This window comes from Galleria mellonella, unplaced genomic scaffold (assembly GCF_026898425.1).
Source record: "Galleria mellonella isolate WM207_F2 unplaced genomic scaffold, CSIRO_AGI_GalMel_v1 utg150, whole genome shotgun sequence".
Lineage (NCBI taxonomy): Eukaryota > Metazoa > Arthropoda > Insecta > Lepidoptera > Pyralidae > Galleria > Galleria mellonella.
Window position 1 is genome coordinate 1,441,864 of NW_026442002.1, and position 23,946 is coordinate 1,465,809.

A 23,946-nucleotide genomic window follows, 5' to 3' on the forward strand; every position below is an offset into this window, starting at 1 on the left:
TTGAGGCAGGTTTCTTTTAATGGGTGATAATGGAATGGTAACCCCACCCGCGCTATCGGTATACACCGGCGGGGCACCAGTGAAGGATGATAGGTGAGGATGAAGCAGGTCAGTTAGCCCATCGTGACGAATTCAACAAGAATTGTTCACGATGGTTTCCAGGGGGAACCGCGTGGAGGTCGACCTGATATATTTTGCTAGCAATAGGGCTGTTAGACCCCATTACAGGCCTACCCCATTATACCCTAATATTATTTATAGCGGAATTAAACAAAATAATACAAGGCAACTAACTAGTGGTCTCTTTCCCCCCAAAATGGAGGTAGAGGGGCTGCTCTCCTTTTTCCTATTTTCTTTTCCCATATCTATTTGTGGCGGACGTGTAAATATTTATTTATTTATTCATTAAAATAATTGTTAACAGAATTATGCAACTTAGAGTGGCAAACAAGCTGACGGCCCACCTAATGAAAAGTGGGGACCGTCGTCTATACACATGAGCAGTAATGCACATAACAGAGTATACTGTTTCGCCCATGATATACCCCATGCGTTGCCATTCCTGAGGACTCAGGTAATATTCCTTTGTACCCTGTAAATACACTGCCATATCCCACCCTTCAAACCGAAACACAGCCATGCAAACACAACTGCTTTACGGTTGAAACACGACTGGGACAGAGGTACCCAAGCAAACGACTTTTGTACAAAGTCTCCCTCTGGTATTATGACTTTCAAATACAAATTATTGTTTATGAATGAATAGAATTAAAAACAAAAATGTTTTTTCTTCTTCTTTGGTGGTTAACAAGCATACGGCCCTTCTGATGGTAAACCGGGTTACCGTAGCCTATGGACGCTTATAACACCAGGGATATCACGCGCGCATTATCGTATTAGAGGTGCTATTTAACGTAATTATAATAGGAATACAGGAGAAGCCGCGGCGCACAGCCAGTTTACTGTGTAATCCTATAGGTCGGTATGTATGTAGTATTGTTGCATGTTCTCACATCGTGATTCGTCTATTTTGGTTATATAATTTGTTGGTGGGGGAGGGGGGTGCCCCCGATATGATATTAATGCACAGGGTGATCTCTTTTTAACTGACTTTTTAAAAGTGATAAACACGTCAAACCGAATTTATCAACTAATACCTGCTGCTGATTTTCACCACCGTACAACCCGCTACGAATTAAAGTTCCATCCCAACCATCTGGACGAGTGGCCGTCCTCCACCGTGCGTTTTTCAAGGCACTTTCTTCCACGCACAACCACTTTTTGGAATCAACTGCCAGCAGCAGTATTTCCGAACCGATACGACATCGTAACCTTCAAGAAAAGAGCATATTCCTTTTTAAAAGGCCGGCAGCACACCTGCAGTGCTTTTGGTGTTGTGGGTGATCATGGGCGGATGCAGGCACGATCAGGTGAGCCCATGTTCGTTTGCCCCCGCATTTTAGCCATTGAACTGTTTCGTCTCTTTCTTTTATGCTAAATTCTAAATTTGAAAGATAGTGACAAAACAGTGTTATAGTTAAAATAGGTTTGAAGGTCTTTATGAATAAGGGGAGATACGTCTATAAATTTAAAACTACATATGTATATGTAATACATACCGTTTTCCAAATATTTTAAATTGATAATTTTGCATAATTACTGTTTTGTTGACTAACAAAAAAAAAATTTATAATAAGTCCCGTTTATAAACCATAATGAGCGGGACATTATCTTGTTATACTAGCGACCTCTATGCAGCAAAGGTACAAAAATAGAGCGAAATATACATGGAATAGCGACATCTATTTTCATTTATAGTTAGACAATTTAATAAACTATTGTGCTAATGCCACTCCACCTAACCTAAACTAAATTGTATAATAATTTTGATTTAAAACTATTAAAGTAAAAATAAATTTATTTGCATAAACATATGTGTTCTGTAGACACATACTGGTTATTTAAATGACATTATAATTCGAACATGTTGATAACAACATCGAATAATTATGTTAAAGTGAATGCTGTGAATACCTATAATAGGCGTGTGCATTAATATTGTATTGTATTTAATGTTTGTTACACCTATATGTTATAATGCAATATGCTGTTAGTGTTCCTTAAATAAATAAATAGTTTTTATTGGCATGCAAATTTTTTGTTGTTTTTACAAAAAAATACTATGTATAATAATAACAAATCAAAAAAAAAACAATGACAAAAATTAAATTGTATTTGTAAATGTCAATATAGTATTATACTAATATTAGAAATTTAGTTCTTAACAGCCTTCAGAATGAAAATTTCTTTATATTATCAAATTTTAATTTTAAATATAGAGAAATTGCGCTTCAGATACGACCATAATGTTATTAGTGAAATAAATTGTCGATGGTAAAGTTTTCCGAGCAGCCTGTACACGAAGAAAGCGTGCAGCCTTGGTGAGCGCGATCCTTGGAGTTCAGTACCGCGTCGCACGTGCTACAAACACAACGGACAACGCATAACTGTAACTAAACCCATACATACAAACACAGTGATAAAGAAAAACTGTAAACTAAAGCCGAATTAACGAGTTAAATAAAACTGTTTCTCTCTGGTCTAAAAGGATTCTAAATGCGAAATTTAAAAGTTTTCTATAAACTGCCAGCACACGCTTCACGCACAAACTTAGATTTTATCTGTGGTTTTTGTTTTTTATTTGTCTTTTTTTTTTAGCAAAGGAATGTGTTTGTCAAATTATTGAGTACCTATTGTTAATTTATTAATTAGTTTTAATAGGCAATAATACGTAAGCAATCTAGTAATATTTATTAATTAATTATTTATAATAAAAAGAAATATTTGTAATATTTTTCTTTAAAATATTATAATTTACATTTAGTGTTTTAAAATATTTTATTCATAATTTGAATGACACATTCCATTTTGTATTTAGATTGAATAAGATTTTTAATATTTTTTTTTATGTCTAAAAAAATGTTTTTTTTTTACCTTAATATTTAATGTATACTTACGCTATATACGTGTATCAACATACAAGCGTGAGTATATTAATTTATTTATTAAAAAAAAAGTATTTAAATCAATAAATTTACTTTTTTTTTTTTATTTTCTTCAGGTTCAAAGGAGAGACTCAATTTAGTTATTTTTTTTATGTTTGTTATCACATAATTTCGTCACTTATAGACGGATTTACAAAATTATTTTTTTATCTGAAAGAATACACTAACAGATTGATCTCACAGAGACTTTATCAATCAGTTAAATTAAAAAAATTGGTTTTGACCATTGTAATCACTTTTTTTTAACACAATCTGTTATTACAAATAACCAATCGCCCCGGCTTCGCATAGGTAGACAGTTAACAATATACAGCCCATATTACTAGCTAGTAATGTAGCTTCTTACTTTTGAAAGAATTTTTAAAATCGATACAGTAGTTTTTGAGTTTATCCATTACAAAAAAAAAAACAAATAAAAAGTCAAATCTTTCCTCTTTATAATAATATGCCCTTATTAATAAAAATTTATATCTTCGACAAAGCCTATTTTAACAATTACACTGTTACGTCACTTTAAATTCCAAATTTAAAAAAGAAAGTGACGAAAATGTAAAAAAAGTGTAATTGTTAAAATAGGTTTGAAAAAAAGAGACAAAACAGTTCAATTGCTAAAAATAGTTTCTGATTTATCAATAAGGGGATTAGTATAGAAAATGTTTATGGTAATATTTTTTTTTATTCATTTCGAACTTAAACATATTTATCTACTTAAACTATAAATAATGTTGTCTATTCTCGTATTTTTTTTTAAATATTTTTTTTTTTCCATATTGCATAATATTTTTTTTGTTATAAAGACAAAATACAAAGCAATTGATTTGTATTTGTCATGTACAATGCGACTAATGAAGTAATTATGTCCGTCTGTTACGTTACCCACTAATCTACAGAACTAATGGTATGTAATTTTGTAAATTGAGCATTTCACCATAATGTTTTTTTTTTTTCTTATCTCTTTTTAAATGTGACGTGAAAGTGTAAATTATTGATTTAAATATAATCTATGGATTTAAATTATAATGAATTTTAATTTGATATTATTTTATTTAATTTCTTTTCTCTCTTAATTTTTAATAATTTATTCTCGTATTTAATTTTAAGATTGCATGTTCTCAAGCACGCTGCTTAAAAAAACCACTGTATTTTCTATTATCTATTAAATTGTGTTAAAAGAAAAACGTTTAAATTTGAAAAGAAGGCGCATCGTTTCTGTAATTATCTCTTAATACTTGTCAAATTTCATACATTCAATATTATAATTCCGATAATTAATGAATGATTGTTTAAAAATATAAAAGCAACATCTGCAAAAGAAAAAAGCAAGTGTACGAATCCATACATCTTAATCTTCTATAAATTAGAATATTCGTGTTGTACAAGATGGAGATACTATATCTTTTTTAAAATGTATTAGAATAGTCAAAAACTATTATATTATACTATTATAATTATGATAGAAAAAAAAAACATGTAAATTATGTAATTTTTTTTTTTACTATATAATAAAGTCAATAATATTGTGCAATACTTTTCAGTAACTTCTAAAACGACAGTGGAATTTAATTTTTAAAAAGTTTCAAAAACAGAACTGTTAAAGTTCTGGCAGTTTATGGTTTCCGTATGTTTTTTTTTTTTATATTTTTAGTAGTCTATAAACACTTTCAATATTGAGATTAATTCCATTTATTAAAAACGATTCGATCTGTTTAATATTTTTTTCTATTATTTGGTCTTTTCTTCAATCGTCGGCTTAAAATTTTACTTTTAATAGTAAATTTAACTTAGGAAGCTAAATCTACTATTAAAAGTGAATTAGGATTTCATAACCATGGATAAAGAACAAGCCCATCTACTTAAAAATTAACAATTTATTGCTATTAGTTGGTTAATAGAAAAAAATATAGTTTAAACATTTTAAATGATCATTCTAGAATAATTATAACTGTGTTCGAAATTTGACAATTATTTTCAATGTTGCCAGCATAAGAACTTCGATTCAAACGATGTCATTAGCTCTTGTGCAAAAAATAATGCCTAAATATTGTTTATAATTATTATCTCTTTCACGTGTCCGGCGGGAAATTAATTTTTTTTTAATGTATGATTCACGGTGCGCCTTTTTTACTGTATCTTAGAATTTTGATGGTATTTATGTAAGTAACACACATAAGACTTGATATAGTTGTTTTCAAAATTGTCTCTACAAATTAAAAAGTCAAAATTTCCGAATTAAGTCAAACTAATTTTCAAAAATGACAAAACATAATAAGTTTGTCATTAAATTTCCATTGTCCAATATATATAAAAAGAAAAATACCGCCTAACGATATTAATATATAACGGACAAACGGCCAAACCATCAAAATTCTTATAGCAGTTAAAAATTACCTAGACCATAATGTCCCAGGTCAGTTTACGTCTCAAGTCCCAATATTAAAAAAAAAAATTGTGTGTAATAAAGTTGCCATTGCATGATTTTAATTAAAAAATCTAAATAAGACAATATAAATGATTGTTCTAATTATTATTTTGTAAGTTTTACATTTCCGCGATATATTTTTTTTATGGGTGATAATGGAATGGTAACCCCACCCGCGCTATCGGTATACACCGGCGGGGCACCAGTGAAGAATAAAAAGAGAGGATGAAGCTGGTCATCCCATCGTTACGAATTCAACAAGAATTGTTCACGATGGTTTCCAGGGGAAACCACGTAGACGTCGACCTGCTAAGGCATATTGCTAGCAATGGGGCTGTCAAACTCCATTGCTAACAATCCCTTTCCCTCCGAACGGAATATGTTGATTGGCCGAGATAAATAGTAGTCTATGTTCTTTGCTATGTCATATAAAATGTGTATACCAAATCTCATAATGTTCGGTTCATCCATTAAGGCATTAAGAGGTGATAAACAAACAACACTCACTACTACATTTTATATATCAATAATTTATTGTTCTTTTTCTTTTATACCACTGAGGTGGCAAACAATACGGCCCACCTGATGGTAAGTGGTTACCGTAGCCTATGAACGCCTGCAATACCAGAGGTATTACACGCGGGTTTCGACCCTGAAGAAACCTCTTTACACCCTTTCAAAGAACTCCATGCTGTAGTCTCTTGGTAAAACCAAAAATGTTCACTGCTAAACATAGGTCTTCTTCAAAACTGTGTTTTTTTTAAAGGATGGAATAATAGTATACATTGGTCGGGACATCAGGAAAAGATGATAGGTGAAATGAAAAGGCTTATTAGTTAGCCTATCGTGATGAATACACTAGGAACTTAGCACGCTGGTTTCCTGAGGAGACCACGTGGAAGTCGACTTAACAGGATATATTGCTAGCAATGGGACTGGTAGTCCGCATTACTAATAATCCCTCCCTCTCTCCCAAAGTGCGTTTTGTCTGTAGTTGCCTGTATTTATAATATTAACAAAGAAATACATATATTAATCTAATCTATTTATAAAAACAAAAATGGACTCTGAGACGAAAGACCTGGGACACTAAAACAATTTACTCATGTAAATAATTGCCACAATAAAAAATTTTGTAATATTTACACGATTTTGATGTGTTTAGATATAGAATTCAATCGAAATTATAAATTCTTATTACTTGTCGATTCAAAGATAATAAAACATGGGGTACAAGCCTAAAATTTCAAACTTATGTTTATTAAAAAATATATGGGTACTTATTTATTATATATGTATAATCCGTAGAAATGCAGACGTTATTCTTAATCTATGAGATTGCCTACATTATAATATCTTGAAAGATATTAACAAAGTACGTTATGTCTAGCATAGATATCCTTAATCTATTTAGAATGTAAAGAAAAGTAAAAAAGCAAACAGTTTTTTTTTTATTTATTAGACTATGGTCAAAAGTCATTGATCAAAAAGTATTAATGTAAAGAACTTAATACCAATTAGATATTTATAATTCAGCTATTTATGTTGAATTACAACGTTTTAAAGTAGATCAAACTGTAAAACATTATTCTTAAATTACGCGTACTTAATGTACATGCATAACTCAATTATCGAGAATGTATTAAAACCCATTACAACACAAAATGCACTGACCTTACCTTATAATTAATCATGGCGATGACTTGCTATCCTTTTCAGTTACATTCTAATAGACAAAGACGTTACTTTTTGTCTATAGATTTAGGGATGTGCTCCATTCAAGGCTATTCAATTTTGTTTTAAATTTCGATTGGATTTGTAGTCTTTTATTATAAATTAAATGATATTGACTATTTTTTTTTTAAATAAGAAATCCTACGTGATTATATTGTTGAGATGTTTTAAAAAATATACATATAATATATATATATATATAGCGTCTAGATAAAGCGTTGAGTGACAAATAAAATACTAAAAAGTAAACTGTCAGCGTCTGTTCTATTTTTTTTTTCTTTTGTGGCGTTATCTGTTCTATTCGCTGACGCATTGTTTTTTTAGGATGACTGCTGTGTGCGCAGTGCTGTCATATTGTTTTGCATAAGTAACGATGTAGGTCTCAGGTTCAAATCTCTGTCGGGTCAATTTTGGAAAAGAACTTTTCTAAATTGATTTGGGTCTGGGTGATCATATCACAGGGTGTTTTATTGGATGATAATGGAATGGTAACCTCGCCTGCGCTAACGGTATACACTAGCGGGGCACCAGTGAAGGATGATAGGTGAGGATGAAAAGGCGATTCCGTTAGCTTATCGTGATGAATACACCTGGAATTCAGGTCAATCTGACAGGGTGTATTGTTTGCAATGAAACTGGTAGACTGCATTAGTAACAATCCCTCCCCCTCTCCCTCATATCATGAGTTATCTTAGCTTGAGGAGCAGGCGGTTGATGTGATAATATGGCACTTATAATTAGGGAATTTGTGCTTGAAAGTATATGAATAACAATTTGACCATTATTTCTATTGCACCAAATACAAGAATAGTATTGCTTAAAATTTTTAATTTTCTTTTTGTATGTTTGTCACCTCATAATTCTGTCATTCATAAACAGATTTGGAAAATCCTTTTTTACTATCAGATAAGTCGGTTTAGTAATTTAAATTTTCAATCAAAATTTCGCCTCGATTGAAATCGGTTTTGTTTGTGGTATATTTTTTATTTACTATTGTATGTTTTACAAAGAACGCGCCATTTAAAAAAAAGAAGTAATGAAGCCATATTTGTCAGGAAAATTTTGTCACGATTGAAATCGGTTTTGTTTGTGATAATTTTTTTTAATTGTATGCCTCAAGGAGAACGCGTCATTTAGAAAAAGGATAGAAGCCATACTTGTCAGGAGACACTTTATCTAGATGTTTTTAATCTAATATTATAATTTCTAACCATAACTATTTGAACTTAATAACATGCTAAATTTCTTACTTCTAATATGTCTATAATTCCAAATAAATTTGTAATTAAATACAATAATATTAAAACAACTCAACACTAGATGTTATATACTAGTTAATAAATTTTTCTTACTAGCAATATTTATGAATTAGAATACAATACAACAATAATACATTTTTAATTACGTATTCACATGTTTTTAAATATTATAAGCTTTTAATTATAGGCGACAGGAAGACCCAGTAATTTTATTTTCGTACCTGTTACTATTAACGTACGTAAATGTAATTTATTTACTATTTTTCTTTTATTTTTACAATAAAAATGTAATAAAATAAAAAGCAAACTTTATGATTTTTATGAATGAGATTGAAAATTATGTAGATTTTTATAATCATTTTATGGACATATAAAATGTTTTTTATACACTTATAAAAGTATATTTGTTTGAATCACTTGTAAAAGAACGTTCATTTGGTTTTAAGTGGATTCCTAGTCGCCTATACATTTTTTTACAACAACGAACGTCTCTAGTTTTCGAAACGTCAAAATTCGCGCCAACATCGAAGCGCCATATTGAAACCAAAGACAAGGACATAGAACGTAACTGGAAGGTAACATAAATGTACGTATTTGGGATTTTCAAGATGTGCCGAAAGCAAGCAGCCGCTGTCATTCTGCCATTGCTACTGGCGTGGCTTACTGGCGACTCATCAGAGGCCCTCAGCACATTCGGTGTCTCGAATACGCGACCGCCATCAGCCGCCCCAACCGCACCGCCCGGTAATTTTTTTTATATAATGGGACCTTTTACACTAAGTGCACAACTCACAAACACAATTGGTAATCACGTTTTTATAGAACACATGGACAGTCACTGCAAGTTTTTTTACACTGAACGTTTTAAATATCGTTGGATATTTAAGATATTCAGTACGGAAATAGATTACACGGATGCTCATGTTTCCATAGAGGTTAAATTATACTTGTTTATTATTGTCCCATTATTTAAAAAAATGCCAAGGCGTACGTTTGTAGGAAGGCACTGAAATATTTTGTATAATATATTAAAAGAATGAGTCAGGTCATAAATTAATATATAATTGTAAATAACGTGCACAAGAAAATGTAAATAAAATTACATTTACAATATATTTTTTTTATACAATCATTCACCTAATAAAAAAGTTGAATATAAAAATTTAAAATTCGAATTCGGCTATTGAAAAAGTACACATTGAGGGGTATAGATAAAGAAAATGTGTCAACAACGAATGTTTACGTGTATCATGATATATTTTTACTTAATCGGACAATGTCACGGAGGTTTCAGTCCGGCATTTGGCGGTGCTAGAACTGAAGCGCCCACGTTAAGACCAACGCCCACGCCGCCGACGGGTAAGAGTTCAGATTTAGGTAATTTCCCTAATCTACTTGCACTTCTGAATAATAATAGAATAACCCACCGGACAAGTGGCAAACGAATATGGCTAAAATCGTTATCGCTAGCCAGTCCATGAGATAGAATGAGATGGAGATATACGCTGTCTCTAGGGATGGGTAATATATGGAAATAACTATATATTTTAGTTTAAATATCTATACACTAGTCCAATAACGAATATCTGTTACCAAAAACATAATATCGTATAACAGACTTTTAATATATTCAAAAATAGATACCCGACCGATATGGGCGATATCAAAATGGGCGATGACCTTTTTCCCGCCATTAATGCCCAAACGAAGCCAATATATATATATCGGATCGGTATCCATATTACCCATGCATATCTGTCTCATTATTTCTCGTGCGAGCATTTTTATTGTCTATTTCTTGTCTATGAGAGCTGTATCTGAGAACGAGAAGCTCTGATATTACAGAGCAATGCAAGCAGATTATAATATTTCGGTTTATACGACTTTAACTGTATATAAGTCGTCACAATTTTGAATCCACTAACCCGCTTTGGAACAGCGTAGTGGAGATTTAAAATCAGTTTTTTTTTTTAATATGTATTCGTATTATCTATGGTATAACTACGAACATAGATACACGTAATAGTTAATAATTTGACATAATTAATTGTTAATTAATTTATTGAGCTGTAAATATGCTTAAAAACTACTTTCCCCTTATATTTCTACATATTTTTGATGTAATAACAATATGAAAATTATCAATTACATAAATACATACGTTTATTATTCATAAAAAATATACATTAGTCTCAATTTAAATATTAAAAAAAAAACAATAATTGCACTTCTTATTAAAAATAGGAAAATAAAATTTCAGTTACAAAAAATTATAATTATTTCAGTGTCTATAATAATTAAAAAAAAAGTAGTAGGCACAGCGGCTTCAGAATTACAGCGGCTGCAAAAGAAGAATCATAAAAAAATTACATTAATTGATAATCTATGATGACACAATCGTTAATAAAATGACAAGAACTTTGAGTCACAATAGTTACTTAGATATTTATGTAATAAATGTTCTTATTTAGACAAAATGGGTATTAAAAAAGCAATAGAAAAACAAAAATTACGTTAGATTAAGTAGATAAAATATATTTCGCTATTCACCAAGCACACAATAGGAATATTTTTCGCAAAATCCTATTCAATTATAATCTATCAACATTAAGAAAATAGGCAATTTGAAAATAGAATTCCAAATTAAATATCCATAGACAAAACGATAGAACGTAAACACGTTCGTTTCGACAAATAAAGACTCGGATATACAGTGCGATAAAAATGTGGTGGTACTGTAAAAAAACTACTATGATCTCCTTATTGATAACCGGATGGCTGAGTGTACAGTCCGTCGACGCGTTTGGCATCTCGTCCTTTGGAAAGGCGAACACAGATCCGCCCAAACCTGCGACGACCACTCCACCACCTGGTAAGATTTTTCTAATTAATGGGACAAATATATAATTATATATCATTCATTTAAACACGATCATACACTTCACACATCTAGCGATACGCAGCATGCAGGAATAGTGTGAATAAATGGCTTTAACTCGATTATTAGCTGTTATTATTTCCATTGCTCTAGTTCACGTTTGGCATTTAATTTACTATACATAACTCTACGTAGCATTTAATTGCATAATTTTATTATTTTATATGAATGGTTGAAACTTTATATTTTGTTTTGCTTGCGAAATTACATGTTCAAAGGTCAGACTTGTTTTATGCTTTATTTTATTGGTTAAAAAATTGTTAATGAAAAATTAATCTATTTTTAATTATTATTCTTCTACCTAACGTAATGAATGCATAAAAAATATATACAGTACATGATTGCTGTTGTGGCAACTCTCAAGTGAGACCAAATTACTTGCTTACCATCAGGTAGGGTGAGTTTGACCTACAACTATAAAAAAATATAATTGTTTCAATTTTTACTTCAAAATGTCTGTTACGTCATATTAATAAATCCTAAACATAAGAAAATTAGAAGATTTAAAATAAATCGATCTCGCGTTTGCATCATAGCCGCTCAAAACTAAGTGCCCCGGATGATCCCGAAACTAGTCGAGCTTTCTCGATCAAATTACTAGTAAATTAAACCGGTAGTTATTACATTATTACCTCACATTATTTTATTAATTAAAACACTATTGATTTCTCAAAATATTTAGCTGATTATAATTTTAAAGAGCCAAGTAAAAATTTGCATGCGATGAAAGTGAATGAAGCAATACTTAGAGGCACCCATTTCGTCTGCCTGCCCACAAGGCGTGAATTTATAATATTAATTCCTTTATTAATATGTTACAGTTTTCAGCCTGGTTTATTTATTTTTTTGTTGCATGATTTATGGCTTTTAAGAGACAGGAGTGCAATCAGACTTGCCGTCGTCACGAGTTGGCTGTTTCAGCAACGCCTAATATATTTTTTTATAATTTCTGTTCTTAGTTTACCAATTTGCATTCATACAAAAACCTTGCTGCATTTATTGCATTAGGTGCTAAGAACAAGGAATTACATAGAAGGAATGATAGTTATTGGTTATAGAAATCTAAAAACGTGAGTAAAACTACAAATAATAAATACGTATTTATATTTAAAACGTTTACCTTTTTTTTCCAATTAGATTTTATTAACAAAAAAGTCTACACCACATCTGGATCCGGTAGTAAATAAGAAAAAAAAATTAAAAAACGTTATAGGTTACATACGAATGTTGCCATAATTTTTCAATCTTTTATATACTTTTTTATATATCAGTATTAACTGATTAATATATGGTTTAATAACTTTGACAGTTAGATAGTGGAACAGATGGAATAATGGAATAGATCAGTCTCCTTGGATAATTAGTAGATGTATTTATCGATAGATATATTTTCCCTACCCTATACGTATGATAGAACGAGACAGCATCATCGGATATCCTGTTCTGTTATATGAATGCGGCAAAGAAAACTTAGATACCAATCTACCGATTAATTCGAATATCCCTTATTTTGGGGTAGAGAATAGATAAAATTTAAGGTTTCATAATGCAGGGAATTTTACAAAAGCTGTAACAACCATACCTATTTTATTTTGGGAATACGGAAATATGTTATATATATTTTTTAAGTTCCATAAAACATAATTAATACCTATTTACAAATACGTACATTTATGTGCATAACCAAGGTCTTTATAAAGTAATAAAGGTCTTCGTTAAAACGGCTATTAAAAAAAAAACATAAACTTTGGTGATTCGATGTTAAGTTATAACTAGAGCGATATTAAAATTTAATGGTTCTTGCTTCATAAATATTACTTGTTTGTTTACTATAAATTAAAAGAAATTTCCGATGTAATAATTAAAATAAAATCATTTATAATAATCGAATTGGCTTAAAATTGTAGAATTAAAAATTAATTTTATTAATTTAAAAATAACAATGTAAAAAATCGGCATTTTGAAATTCGAACATACCATACGACGTAAAGTTACACGATTCGAATTATAAAGCTGGTAATACACGATGCGTGTGTTTTGCGGGTCGAGATGTGGTGCAGAAGGCAGGCTGCGGCGGCCATATTGCCGATTTTACTCGCCGGTTGGCTGACTGGTGAGAGTTACCAAGCACTCACCACATTCGGCAAGAGCTACTCACAAGCACCAAAAGAAGTTGAACCCACTACCCCACCAGGTAAGTCTTGCACTACACTTTTACATGCATTTATGGATATTTACACAAATAAATTATTCTATTTGCTGTTATTATAATATTTACGTGTCAGATTACGTGTCGTGTTTTATGTACCATTGCTATACGCAGATATTTTTTCTTTATCTATTATGTCCGCGTTCCTTTGCCTCATTGGAATATAAAAAAGTCTACTCTATAGCTACATATGCACTTATGGATTTTTACGCAAATAACGGTTGAAAATTTAATTATGTATTTATTATAATAAAATTGACATGTTACACACAAACTACAGGTATTTAATATGTTATAATCATACATAAGTATATTATTATGAGTTTTCGTTATATAAATTATCCATTACGAACGTGTTCCTTTGCCTTTTTCCAATTAGAAAAAAAAAAAAAAATATAATTATACTCTGTGGTCATACCGCACAACTCGCATTTAAATAAAGATTTTTAAGATTTCAATGTGAAATTTTACCGATGCGATTAACAAAATTAATTTTTATTTATAATTGACTTTTTGTAATTTTATTGTAGATATTTATTGAAATAATACTGTTTTATTAAATCAATTATAATCACTATATTCTAATATATAAAAATCTCGAGACACGAGATTTTAGAGCGAGAGGCGAGCTTAACTCTGATGCTCTGTACTTTTGTTTACCTCTGTCATATTTTTATAACTAATGTGTACAATAAAGTATTAAATAAATAAATAAATAAATCTATATTATATATTTCTAATATATAAAATTCTCGTGTCACAGTGTTTGTTACCAAACTCCTCCGAAACGGCTTTACTGATTTTCATGAAATTTTGTGTACAAATTGGGTACGTCTGAGAATCGGCCAACATCTATTTTTTATACCCCACAAAGACAAGGGTGACTCACCACAAAATTTTTTTTTTAAATTTTTTTGACAAAATTTTGTATTTTTATTTGAATATGATTTAGCATTGATAAATACATACAAATTCAAATTTTCACGCTTTTACGATCAACCCCTGTTGTTTAATCGCGATCTTTATATTCCGCAATAGTGTTGCAAGATGACAATCGAATATAATAATTGTAGTACGATATATTTTCATGTATAGTTCTAGAAATAATGTATATGGTAAAACAACGTTTACGGAGTCAGATAGTATTACTATAATGTAATATTTTACTGAAATAGGTGTCAACTTGTAGCAGTCCATAACACTGGTTATTTGGTTAGATTAATAAATAAATAAAATATTTATATACCATTACAAGCACACATAATTCATAAATAAATAAGCGAAAGAAAAAAATAATTTGGCAGTTTTATCTGCCTCTATTTTATTTATTTATTTATTTATTCATTAGTACAAATATGTGTACATGGCGGACTTAATGCTAAAAGTATTCTCTGCCAGTCAACCATAGGCAAGTGTCAGAATACTCGAATGCGGTACTAGTAATTATTGATATATATACATACTAAAACTACATATATAAACGAATAAATATATATGAATAACAAATATACTTACACATATATGACATATACTATATTATACACGAAATTGAGAATAATATAAAGCACTTATTGCTCGGATAAAAATAAAAAGTGAGCGTGAACGCTTTTTTTGAAAGACGGTTTAGTCGGTAGTCTCTTAATGGCATCTGGAAGCGCGTGCCAGATGCCATTAACAGTGATGGTGATGAAATTGTCTTTAATACAGGTTTTTTTTTTTTATTTTTTAATAAGTCTTTTGTATTTCATTAAACCATGATCTTTCGTCGTTATATACGTAGGCGCCTCTATGGTGTAAAGGCAAACTAACTCGGCATGAAGTTATGGAGCATTCGTAGCACTGATTTTCTTACATTATTATTTATTGTTATTTGCTTATTTATTACTAGTTATTTGCCAGTAATATTTAACTAATGGTAGCGGAATTAAACAAAATAATGCCAAATAAATAACCACTACAATATATTTGTAAACAATCTGCTAAATCTACTATAGAAAACTATTACGAAATCTAAGAAATGTGTTTGTCACATCATCGTCGTATTAAACGTTAACTGTCCACTGCTGGACATAAGCCTACCCCTTAGGGGGGTTTGCTAGTAGTTGCCATACTTGGCAGCTGGATTGGCAACCGCAATTAGGGTTTAGGATGTTTTAAGAGGGACGCTTCTGCCCATCCCTTTCTCTTCCTTAGTCGCTCTTACGACACCCACGGGAAAAGGAGTGGCCTATTCTATGCCGGGACCACATAACCACAGTAAAGATATATATTATGTTGCATCTCTGTGCATCTTCTATCGAATTTATCATGGGGAGTGCTCTGAGGAATTGTTCGGATTGATACCTGCTGCTGATTTTCACCACCGTATAACACGCCATAAACTAAAAATTCATCCCAACCATCTGGACGAGTGATGGTCCTCCACCGTGCGTTTTTCAATGCACTTTCTCTCACGCACAACCACTCTTTGGAATCAACTTCCAGCAGCAGTATTTCCGAACCGATACGACAACATAACTTTAAGAAAAGAGCATATTCCTTTTTAAAAGGCCGGCAGCACACCTGCAGTGCCGTTAGTTTTGTGGGTGATCATGGGTGGCGGTAGTCACTTACCATCAGGTGAGCCGCATGCTCGTTTGCCCCCTGTGTTGTAAAAACAAAAATATAAAATTGATTTGATAATGACGACAATTTGCTGTTTATCCTTATTTTTTTAATAGAGATGTAATTTTAACCAAAATTCAGCGTACATTTAAAATATTCTGTTATGGGCTCACCATAAGATCAAAGTTACCCCGATGTCCGATATTTTCATTACAATATATATATAAATAGATAGATACTCTTTATTGTTTCCTCCAAAAGATTACAATAGTAAACTTATTAAATACAAACAATTACAAGAAATAATCACAGTGAGAGAACAATGGGCGACCTTATCGCTAAGAGCGATCTCTTCCAGCCAACCTTTTATATATTATTTCTTTTTATTTGAAAAGACTTTAATTAGCGGGAGGTTAGTGGCTTATAATAGGATATCATTCGTCAAATTTAATTAATTATGAAAAATAATTACATAAGCAATGCATGTAAAGCTAGACTTTATACTGCGTAAACTTAAATGCAGTTTACTTAACTTCTACTGTACCTAGTTTTTTTTTTTTTATACAACTCAAAATGGTAAGCTGACAGCCCACGAGACACGAGCAGTATCATGGACATAACAGAGTATACTGTCTCGCCCATGATACCCCCATGCGTTGCCATTCCTGAGGACTCAGGTGTTATTCCTCTGTACCCAGTAAATTCACGCCATATCCCACCCTTCAAACCGAAACACAGCCATGCAAACACAGCTGCTTCACGGTAGAAACACGAATGGGACAGAGGTACCCAAGCAATCGACTTTTGTACAAAGTCTCCCTATAAGGAATAGAAATGAAATACTTTTGTGCGCAAAATAGAGAGCATGTGACAAATCGCGTTCGCGATGTAGGTACGATTGGAAGCTAACTGGAAAACAGGGCTTTTTTTATAGGTGAAAATGACATGGTTACCCCGCCTGCGCTATCGGTATACACTGGCGGGGAACCAGTGAGGGATGATAGGTGAGGATGAAGTAGGTCAGTTAGCCCAAAGTGACGAATTCAATGATAAATTAGTCACGATAGATATATTTCCAGGGGGAACCGCGTGGAGGTCGACCTGATAGGGTATATTGAAAGTGATGGAGTCTAACCTCCCCGTTACTAACAATCCCTTCCCCTCGAAGAGCAGGGTTGTATATCATTGTAATCTATGTTATTATTAAAAAAAAAAACAAAGAAAAAGGTAGACACAGTTTTTAAAATTTAACATTCGTCTAAAATGGGTATTAAATATAAAATGCTTTTTTTTATACAACTTAGAATGGCAAACAAGCTGACGGCCCACCTGACGGAAAGTGGTAACCGTCGCCTATAGACACGAGCTGTACCGTGGACATAACAGAGTATACTGTTTCGTCCATGATACATCCCATGCGTTGCCATTCCTGAGGACTCAAATGTTATTCCTTTGTAACCTGTAAATTCACGCCATAGTCAATTTTATAAGATTTATTAAGTAACACGTATTTTTTGCCATTCTTAGTTGTAGAAAAAAAATATAAAAAAAAATTACCGGTAAATGGATTTATAATACAAATCACACAACAAAAACAATTAACTTATAGATATTTTACACAATACGGGGGTAATGTATTATTTAATTTATGGGGGCAACATTTTGAATTTACTATTTATACGGTTATTTGAAATTAGCTAGTGAAAATTCACGATATTAATCAGTATCGATTTTTTAGAACATACGAAATGTTTATTTAATTAAAAAAATTAAAATACTTTTCGATTATTTTTTCAGTCACAAAATAATTATTCGAATATGTTTTGTTTTTTTTTAAAAAACGCGTATGAAAAGTTGTTAAATATGAACCTTTTTACATACATTGATAGATAGTAGTTTTTTATAAAAAATTAAATATAAAAACAAATGAATTACTAACAAAATATATTGTCATAGTCGTAGAATACTGACGGATCTTTATACGTAATTTTTGTCAGATCCGTCGGTATTCTACGACTATGACGATATATTAGGTACATCAAGTCAACAGACGGTATTTTTACTTACAATCAATATAATTAATAAATAAAGACAAGAACCAGTATATTTTATAAACAAAAATATTTATTAATAACAGCCAGAATGATAATAATAGACTCTATTGTCATAAAAATAAAAAAAAAACCATGTCAGCAAATCCGCTTTTTAAGCATCGAGGCATTGGCACAGCAATCAACAGTGCTTGCCTACAAGCAGCGTTCCTTTTTAAAAGCAAACGCTCAATTTTGCTTAAACACTAGCGCATGGTCACCCTTATTAAGAAACAAACGCCATATTAAATAAATTGATAAATAAAAATATTTAAAAAAAAAAACCGACTTCAATTTGACAGAATTAGCACGTGACCATCGCAAGAGTGAATCGCTTTTCGAATTACGAAAATATCGTAAAAATTTACAAAGCATTTGATAATCTATTTGAAGTCGGTTAGAAGCTAAAGCTAAAAATAAAACCAATGCACAGTTTTACAAACATATTTCACGCTAAAAATTAAACGGTTAATAAAATATATTAAAATAAAATGTTAATCGATACTGAGTGTAGTGGAATTTCATTAGTAAATTTCTATATAACGGTATATATTTTGTAGATTCTGATGTTTACCCCACGTCTACTCGGACTATGTATTTAGCGCCGCCGCAGTACATTCGTGCCCCGGTGCCGCCTAAATTAAGCATTCTCGAGAGCCAGCTGCATTTGTCCCGGGATGGGGGAAGTGATCTCGAAGCAGGTAACTTCTAGAATCCTCATATGTATACATTAATTGTCTATGCGCCCGAGAAACGCACGAGTACAGAAAATAACATTTAGCTCATATATTGTGATTTTTATATAGGTGAAAGAATTTTTAGTATTTAGTGGATTTATTTATTAATAAAAGAGAAAAATATTAATTTTCTTCCATACAGTATTAGTTCAAACATAATATATTATATTATGGAACGCGCTTCCTGATGCCATTAAGAGACTACCGACTAAACCGTCCTTCAAAAAAAGCGTTCACGCTGACTTTTTATTTTTATCCGAGCAATAAGTGCTTTATATTATTCCCAAATTCGTGTATAATATAGTATATGTCATATATGTGTAAGTATATTTGTTATTTATATATATTTATTCGTTTATATATGTAATTTTAGTATGTATGTATATCAATAATTAGTAGTACCGCATTCGAGTATTCTGACACTTGCCTATTGTTGACTGCTTTTAGCATTAAGTCCGCCATGTACACATATTTGTACTAATGAATAAATAAAAAAAATATTATATATATATATATATATATATATATATATATATATATATATATATATATATATATATATATATAATATAAATAAATATATATATAAAGAATACAATCTATATGTACCTACTGCAAAATTTTATTTAATTCTGTTCAGGTTTTAAGCACGGAATTTAGTGCCTAACAAGTAAATATGTTTACAAACTTTCACATTTATAATTAGTATTATTATATATATTTATAATAAACTTATATTTAATTTTTCAAACCGCCATCAAGGTTATCTGCTCATCCTAAAGATGTACTGGTATATATAGTTTATAGTATTCCGCCTTTTGTCCGTTTTTATTGGTTGATAAAGTTTAAATAAATAATTTCTTTTTAGAATTCTTCTCAGTAACAAAATAAAGGGGATTTAACCTATACAAAGCCACGTAAGTTTATTGTAAACTTAACAACGGATAATTGATGAGGGTGAAATCAGGTTTTTTTTTTATACAACTTAGAATGGCAAACAAGCTGACGGCCCACCTGATGGATAGTGGTAACCGTCACCTATAGACATAAGCAGTACCGTGGACATAACAGAGTATACTGTTTCGCCCATGATACCCCCCCCCCCCCCATGCGTTGTCATTCCTGAGGACTCGGGTGTTATTCCTCTGTACCCAGTAAATTCACGCCATAAGCGCGTAAATTCACGCCATGTGCATAAGCCTCCTCCATAGACTGCCATAAGGAACGCTCCTCAGCCACCTGCATCCACTGACTCTCTGCAACGCATTTCATGTCGTCACTCCATCTAGTGGGGGGTCGTCCTACACTGCGTTTGCCCGTATGTGGTTACCATTCAAGAAACATTCTTCCCCATTTGTTGTCGCCCATTGCCACTCCAGCTTGCTTATCCTCTCTTACAGACAACCTTTAAATATAAATATATATATATATATATATATTCGAAGATGTGTGTTTGTTTAGGCTTTGTTCGGACTATTTAGTAGATTGTTTATGTGAAGTTTGCACAAAATCGCTCGAGCGGTTCTTCAATTATCACATTTTTTGTAACAAATGGAATCAATAAATGGCGGAACATTTTGTTAATGGGGATTTTTGTGTCAAATTCAATATTTTTTTAAGATCCCCATCTTGTGCTGTCAAATGGAAACTTTTTCAATGTTGACAGTACAATTAAAATAGTTAGCAACTATTTTTTTTTAATAAATAAATTTGATCTTAAAATGTATATATATATATATATATATATATATATAAAATAATATTATAGTAATATTTTTGTTAACGAAAGAAGCATTGCCAAGCGGCCCCGACATGGTTAACATGGCCATGAAAAAAAAATATCGCCATATATATTCTACGTGTGTGCCCCGGCATAGAATAGGCCACCCCTTCCTTTCCCGTAGGTGTCGTAAGAGGCGACTAAGGGAGGACTAGGGATGGGCAACAGCGACCCTCTTAAATCATCTCTAATAGCCTAACTTCAGTTGCCAACCCGCCTGCCAAACGTGACAACTACTGGCAAATCTCCCCTTACGGGGAAGGCTTATGTCCAGCAGTGGACAGTTAACGGCTGAAATATTAAAAAAAATATTCTACGTACATTTTTTTTTTCATTTAACAGTTTCCTCTTGTCGGTGCAACTAATTCATGCATCTTCCTCCAGCCAGCTCTATCCCAGGTCATATCCTTGACCTCCCTACACGACACGACACCTAGTGTTTCTTTTACCTTCCCATGTAGTTATTTATCCGTCTTCCCCCTTCCTGTATACAGAGGGGAAAGGGATTATTAGTAATGGGGTCTGATCCATTGCTACCAATATACCCTATCCACGCGGTCCCCTCTGGAAACTATCGTGGTTAATTCTAGTGGGGATTCGCCACAATGGGCTAACTGACCTGCCTTTTCATTCTCACCTATCATCCCTCACTGGTGTCCCATTAGCGTATATCGATAGCGCAAGCGGGGTTATTTTTTTGGTGGGTGAAAATGGTATGGTAACCCCGCCTGCGCTAACGGGATACGCTGGCGGAGCACCAGTGAAGGGTGATAGATGAGAATGAAAACAGGCCAGTTAGCGCATCATGATGAATTCATCAGGAATTTACCATGACAGTTTCCAGGGGGAACCGCGTGAAGATCGACCTGGTTGGGTAAATTGCTAGCAATGGGATTTGTAGTCTCCATTACTTACAATCCCTTTGCCCCTTAATGCACAGGCGGGGTTACCATTACATTATCATCCATTCAAGAATCCCCCTTATTCTTCCTATATTTTAGGGGAGTAGATATACGCATAGACAAAGGCTTTTTTTTTATGATCTACGTCAAAAAAATGGCAGACGCATTTTTACTAATTATTGTACATAACTTATTTACATAGTGTAACAAAAGAAACCTCACATGGCGTCTTATCGATCCAGACTAATATATTCTATAGCATATTTTAACTGAATACCCAATGGCTAGGTCGTAGCACCATGCTTTATGGAAACAATAAACCATTGTGTTGAAACATTCATATATGTGGTTTGTGCTTTTGTCTCGGCTTTACTGCTTGAAGCAATGACTGTATGTGAACATGCGATATTTCGAATTTAATGTACTATTTCACAACTTTATTTTGTCAATCCCCCATTTTGCCATTATGTTCTGTCTTCTAAAATCTCCCATCTTCATTTTAATAACCATCTATTTATTTATTTATTTAAAGGAACACCAACAGCATATTGCATTATAACATATAGGTATAACAAACATTAAATACAATACAATATTAATGCACATGCCTCTTATAGGTATTCACAGCATTCACTTTAACATATGTAGTCATACAGTGCGAGAAAATGAAGTAACAATTATAATGAATTGAAATAACACTAGACTACAAATATTTTAAAAGTTGCGTTATTAGTTATAGAAATATACATGTATAGGACTGATATACCTGAAGAAGGTAAAAGCCCTTAAAATATTAAAAAAAAAAAAAAAACCTGAGTTGTGAACAATATCAGTAAATACGATTATAAGTGAATTAAATTAACAAATATTAAAAAATATATATATCCATCTACCGTTTGTACAACAGACTGTGCTCAGAGGAATTGTTCAATATGATGCCCACGGCCACTTTCTACCATCGTACGGCTCGCCATCGACAGGCAATTCACTATTATATCTTAAAGCATGGTTTTTTTTTAATGGGTGATAATGGAATTGTAACCCCGCCTGTGCTATCGGTATACGCTGGCGGGGCACCAGTGAGGGATGATGGGTGACGATGAAAGCGGGTCAGTTAGCACATCGTGAGGAATTCCATTAATATTAACCACGACGGTTTCCAGGGGGAACCGCGTGGAGGTCGACCTGATATGGTGTATTGCTAGCAATGGGTCAGTTAGATGCCATTACTAACGATCCCTTTCCTCCTCCCAGAACATGATTAGGAGCGTACAGTGCAGTTTGTGAGATGTTTCCACCTACGAATGGTCAGGTTATGGAATGAGCTCCCTTACGACGTTTTTTTGAGATACTACAGCATGGGGTTCTTTAAAAAACGGATAAAGATGTTTCTTCAGTTTTAACGCGTGTGTAACGCCACTGATTATTGCAAGCGTTCTATGGCTACGGTAACTGTTTAGCATCAGGTGGACAGTATAATTGTTCGGCTTTTGCTACTCATTCATTCGTCGTTTTTCGGTAAGCACATGATTGAAGTCGACTTTTTTTGTAAAAGAAATAGTACATTACTGTAGCGGCCAGCAACTGAGGCATCGATGGACGAACGTGCAAATGTGGGCCGAGGCGTAGCCGAGGCTGAGTTGAGTGAGGCTAAGGCTTGTATAGTACTTTTCTCAAACAATGCACGGAAATCAAAAACACAATTTTATTTTTTAAGTTCAATGACGAATAACGAACTATAATAATTTTTCACGCGCCATAATGTTCCTTTATTTTTCAATAAACAGCTTTCTATTTGCAAGTCAGTTCGAAATTTAAATGAAACCTTTTATTAGTTACCTCCTTGGTAGCCATGTCTCGAAGTAAAAGGTCATTTCTTTTTTAAATTACAGGTCAGATATAAGTTTACATAGTAATTTATCTGGCTGCAAAACACGACAGATATGGATTTTCATACAACTTTTGCCGGCCGCTCTGCCTGCATGTATCTGGCCAGTACGGCAATTTTGATTTATCTCGAAGAAGATTGTCAAAATAATACTCACATTTCCAAGCCTATTTGAGAAAAATATACTTGTACTCCTAGTAGTGTATTACGTTATCAGTGCCTATAAAAAGGTAGAGTAACACAGTCCTCTACATGAGTATGTCTTAAAACACCACCAAGGTCTAAATGCGGTTACCAACTCGGCTGCCAAGCGTGCTAATT

The 23,946-nt window shown here is 32.3% G+C and overlaps 1 protein-coding gene across 11 annotated transcripts in view; it reads left to right on the plus strand.

Annotated features, from left to right (window-relative positions):
- Window positions 1–2,470: 2,470 nt before the first annotated feature.
- The window catches only part of LOC113519182 (uncharacterized), a 35,929-nt gene continuing 14,453 nt past the window's right edge, over window positions 2,471–23,946 (plus strand). Inside the window, exons 1-2 of one of the 11 annotated variants that reach the window (XM_031911914.2) lie at window positions 2,471–2,509; window positions 11,097–11,349. In XM_031911914.2, the coding sequence (XP_031767774.2) occupies window positions 11,202–11,349 (148 nt within the window). In that variant the 5' untranslated portion in view covers window positions 2,471–2,509; window positions 11,097–11,201. Of the gene's footprint in view, window positions 2,600–9,085; window positions 9,222–11,089; window positions 11,350–13,464; window positions 13,610–23,946 lie in introns of those variants that run through there. The other 10 variants (XM_031911906.2, XM_031911911.2, XM_031911907.2 and 7 more) reach the window with 10 other exon arrangements.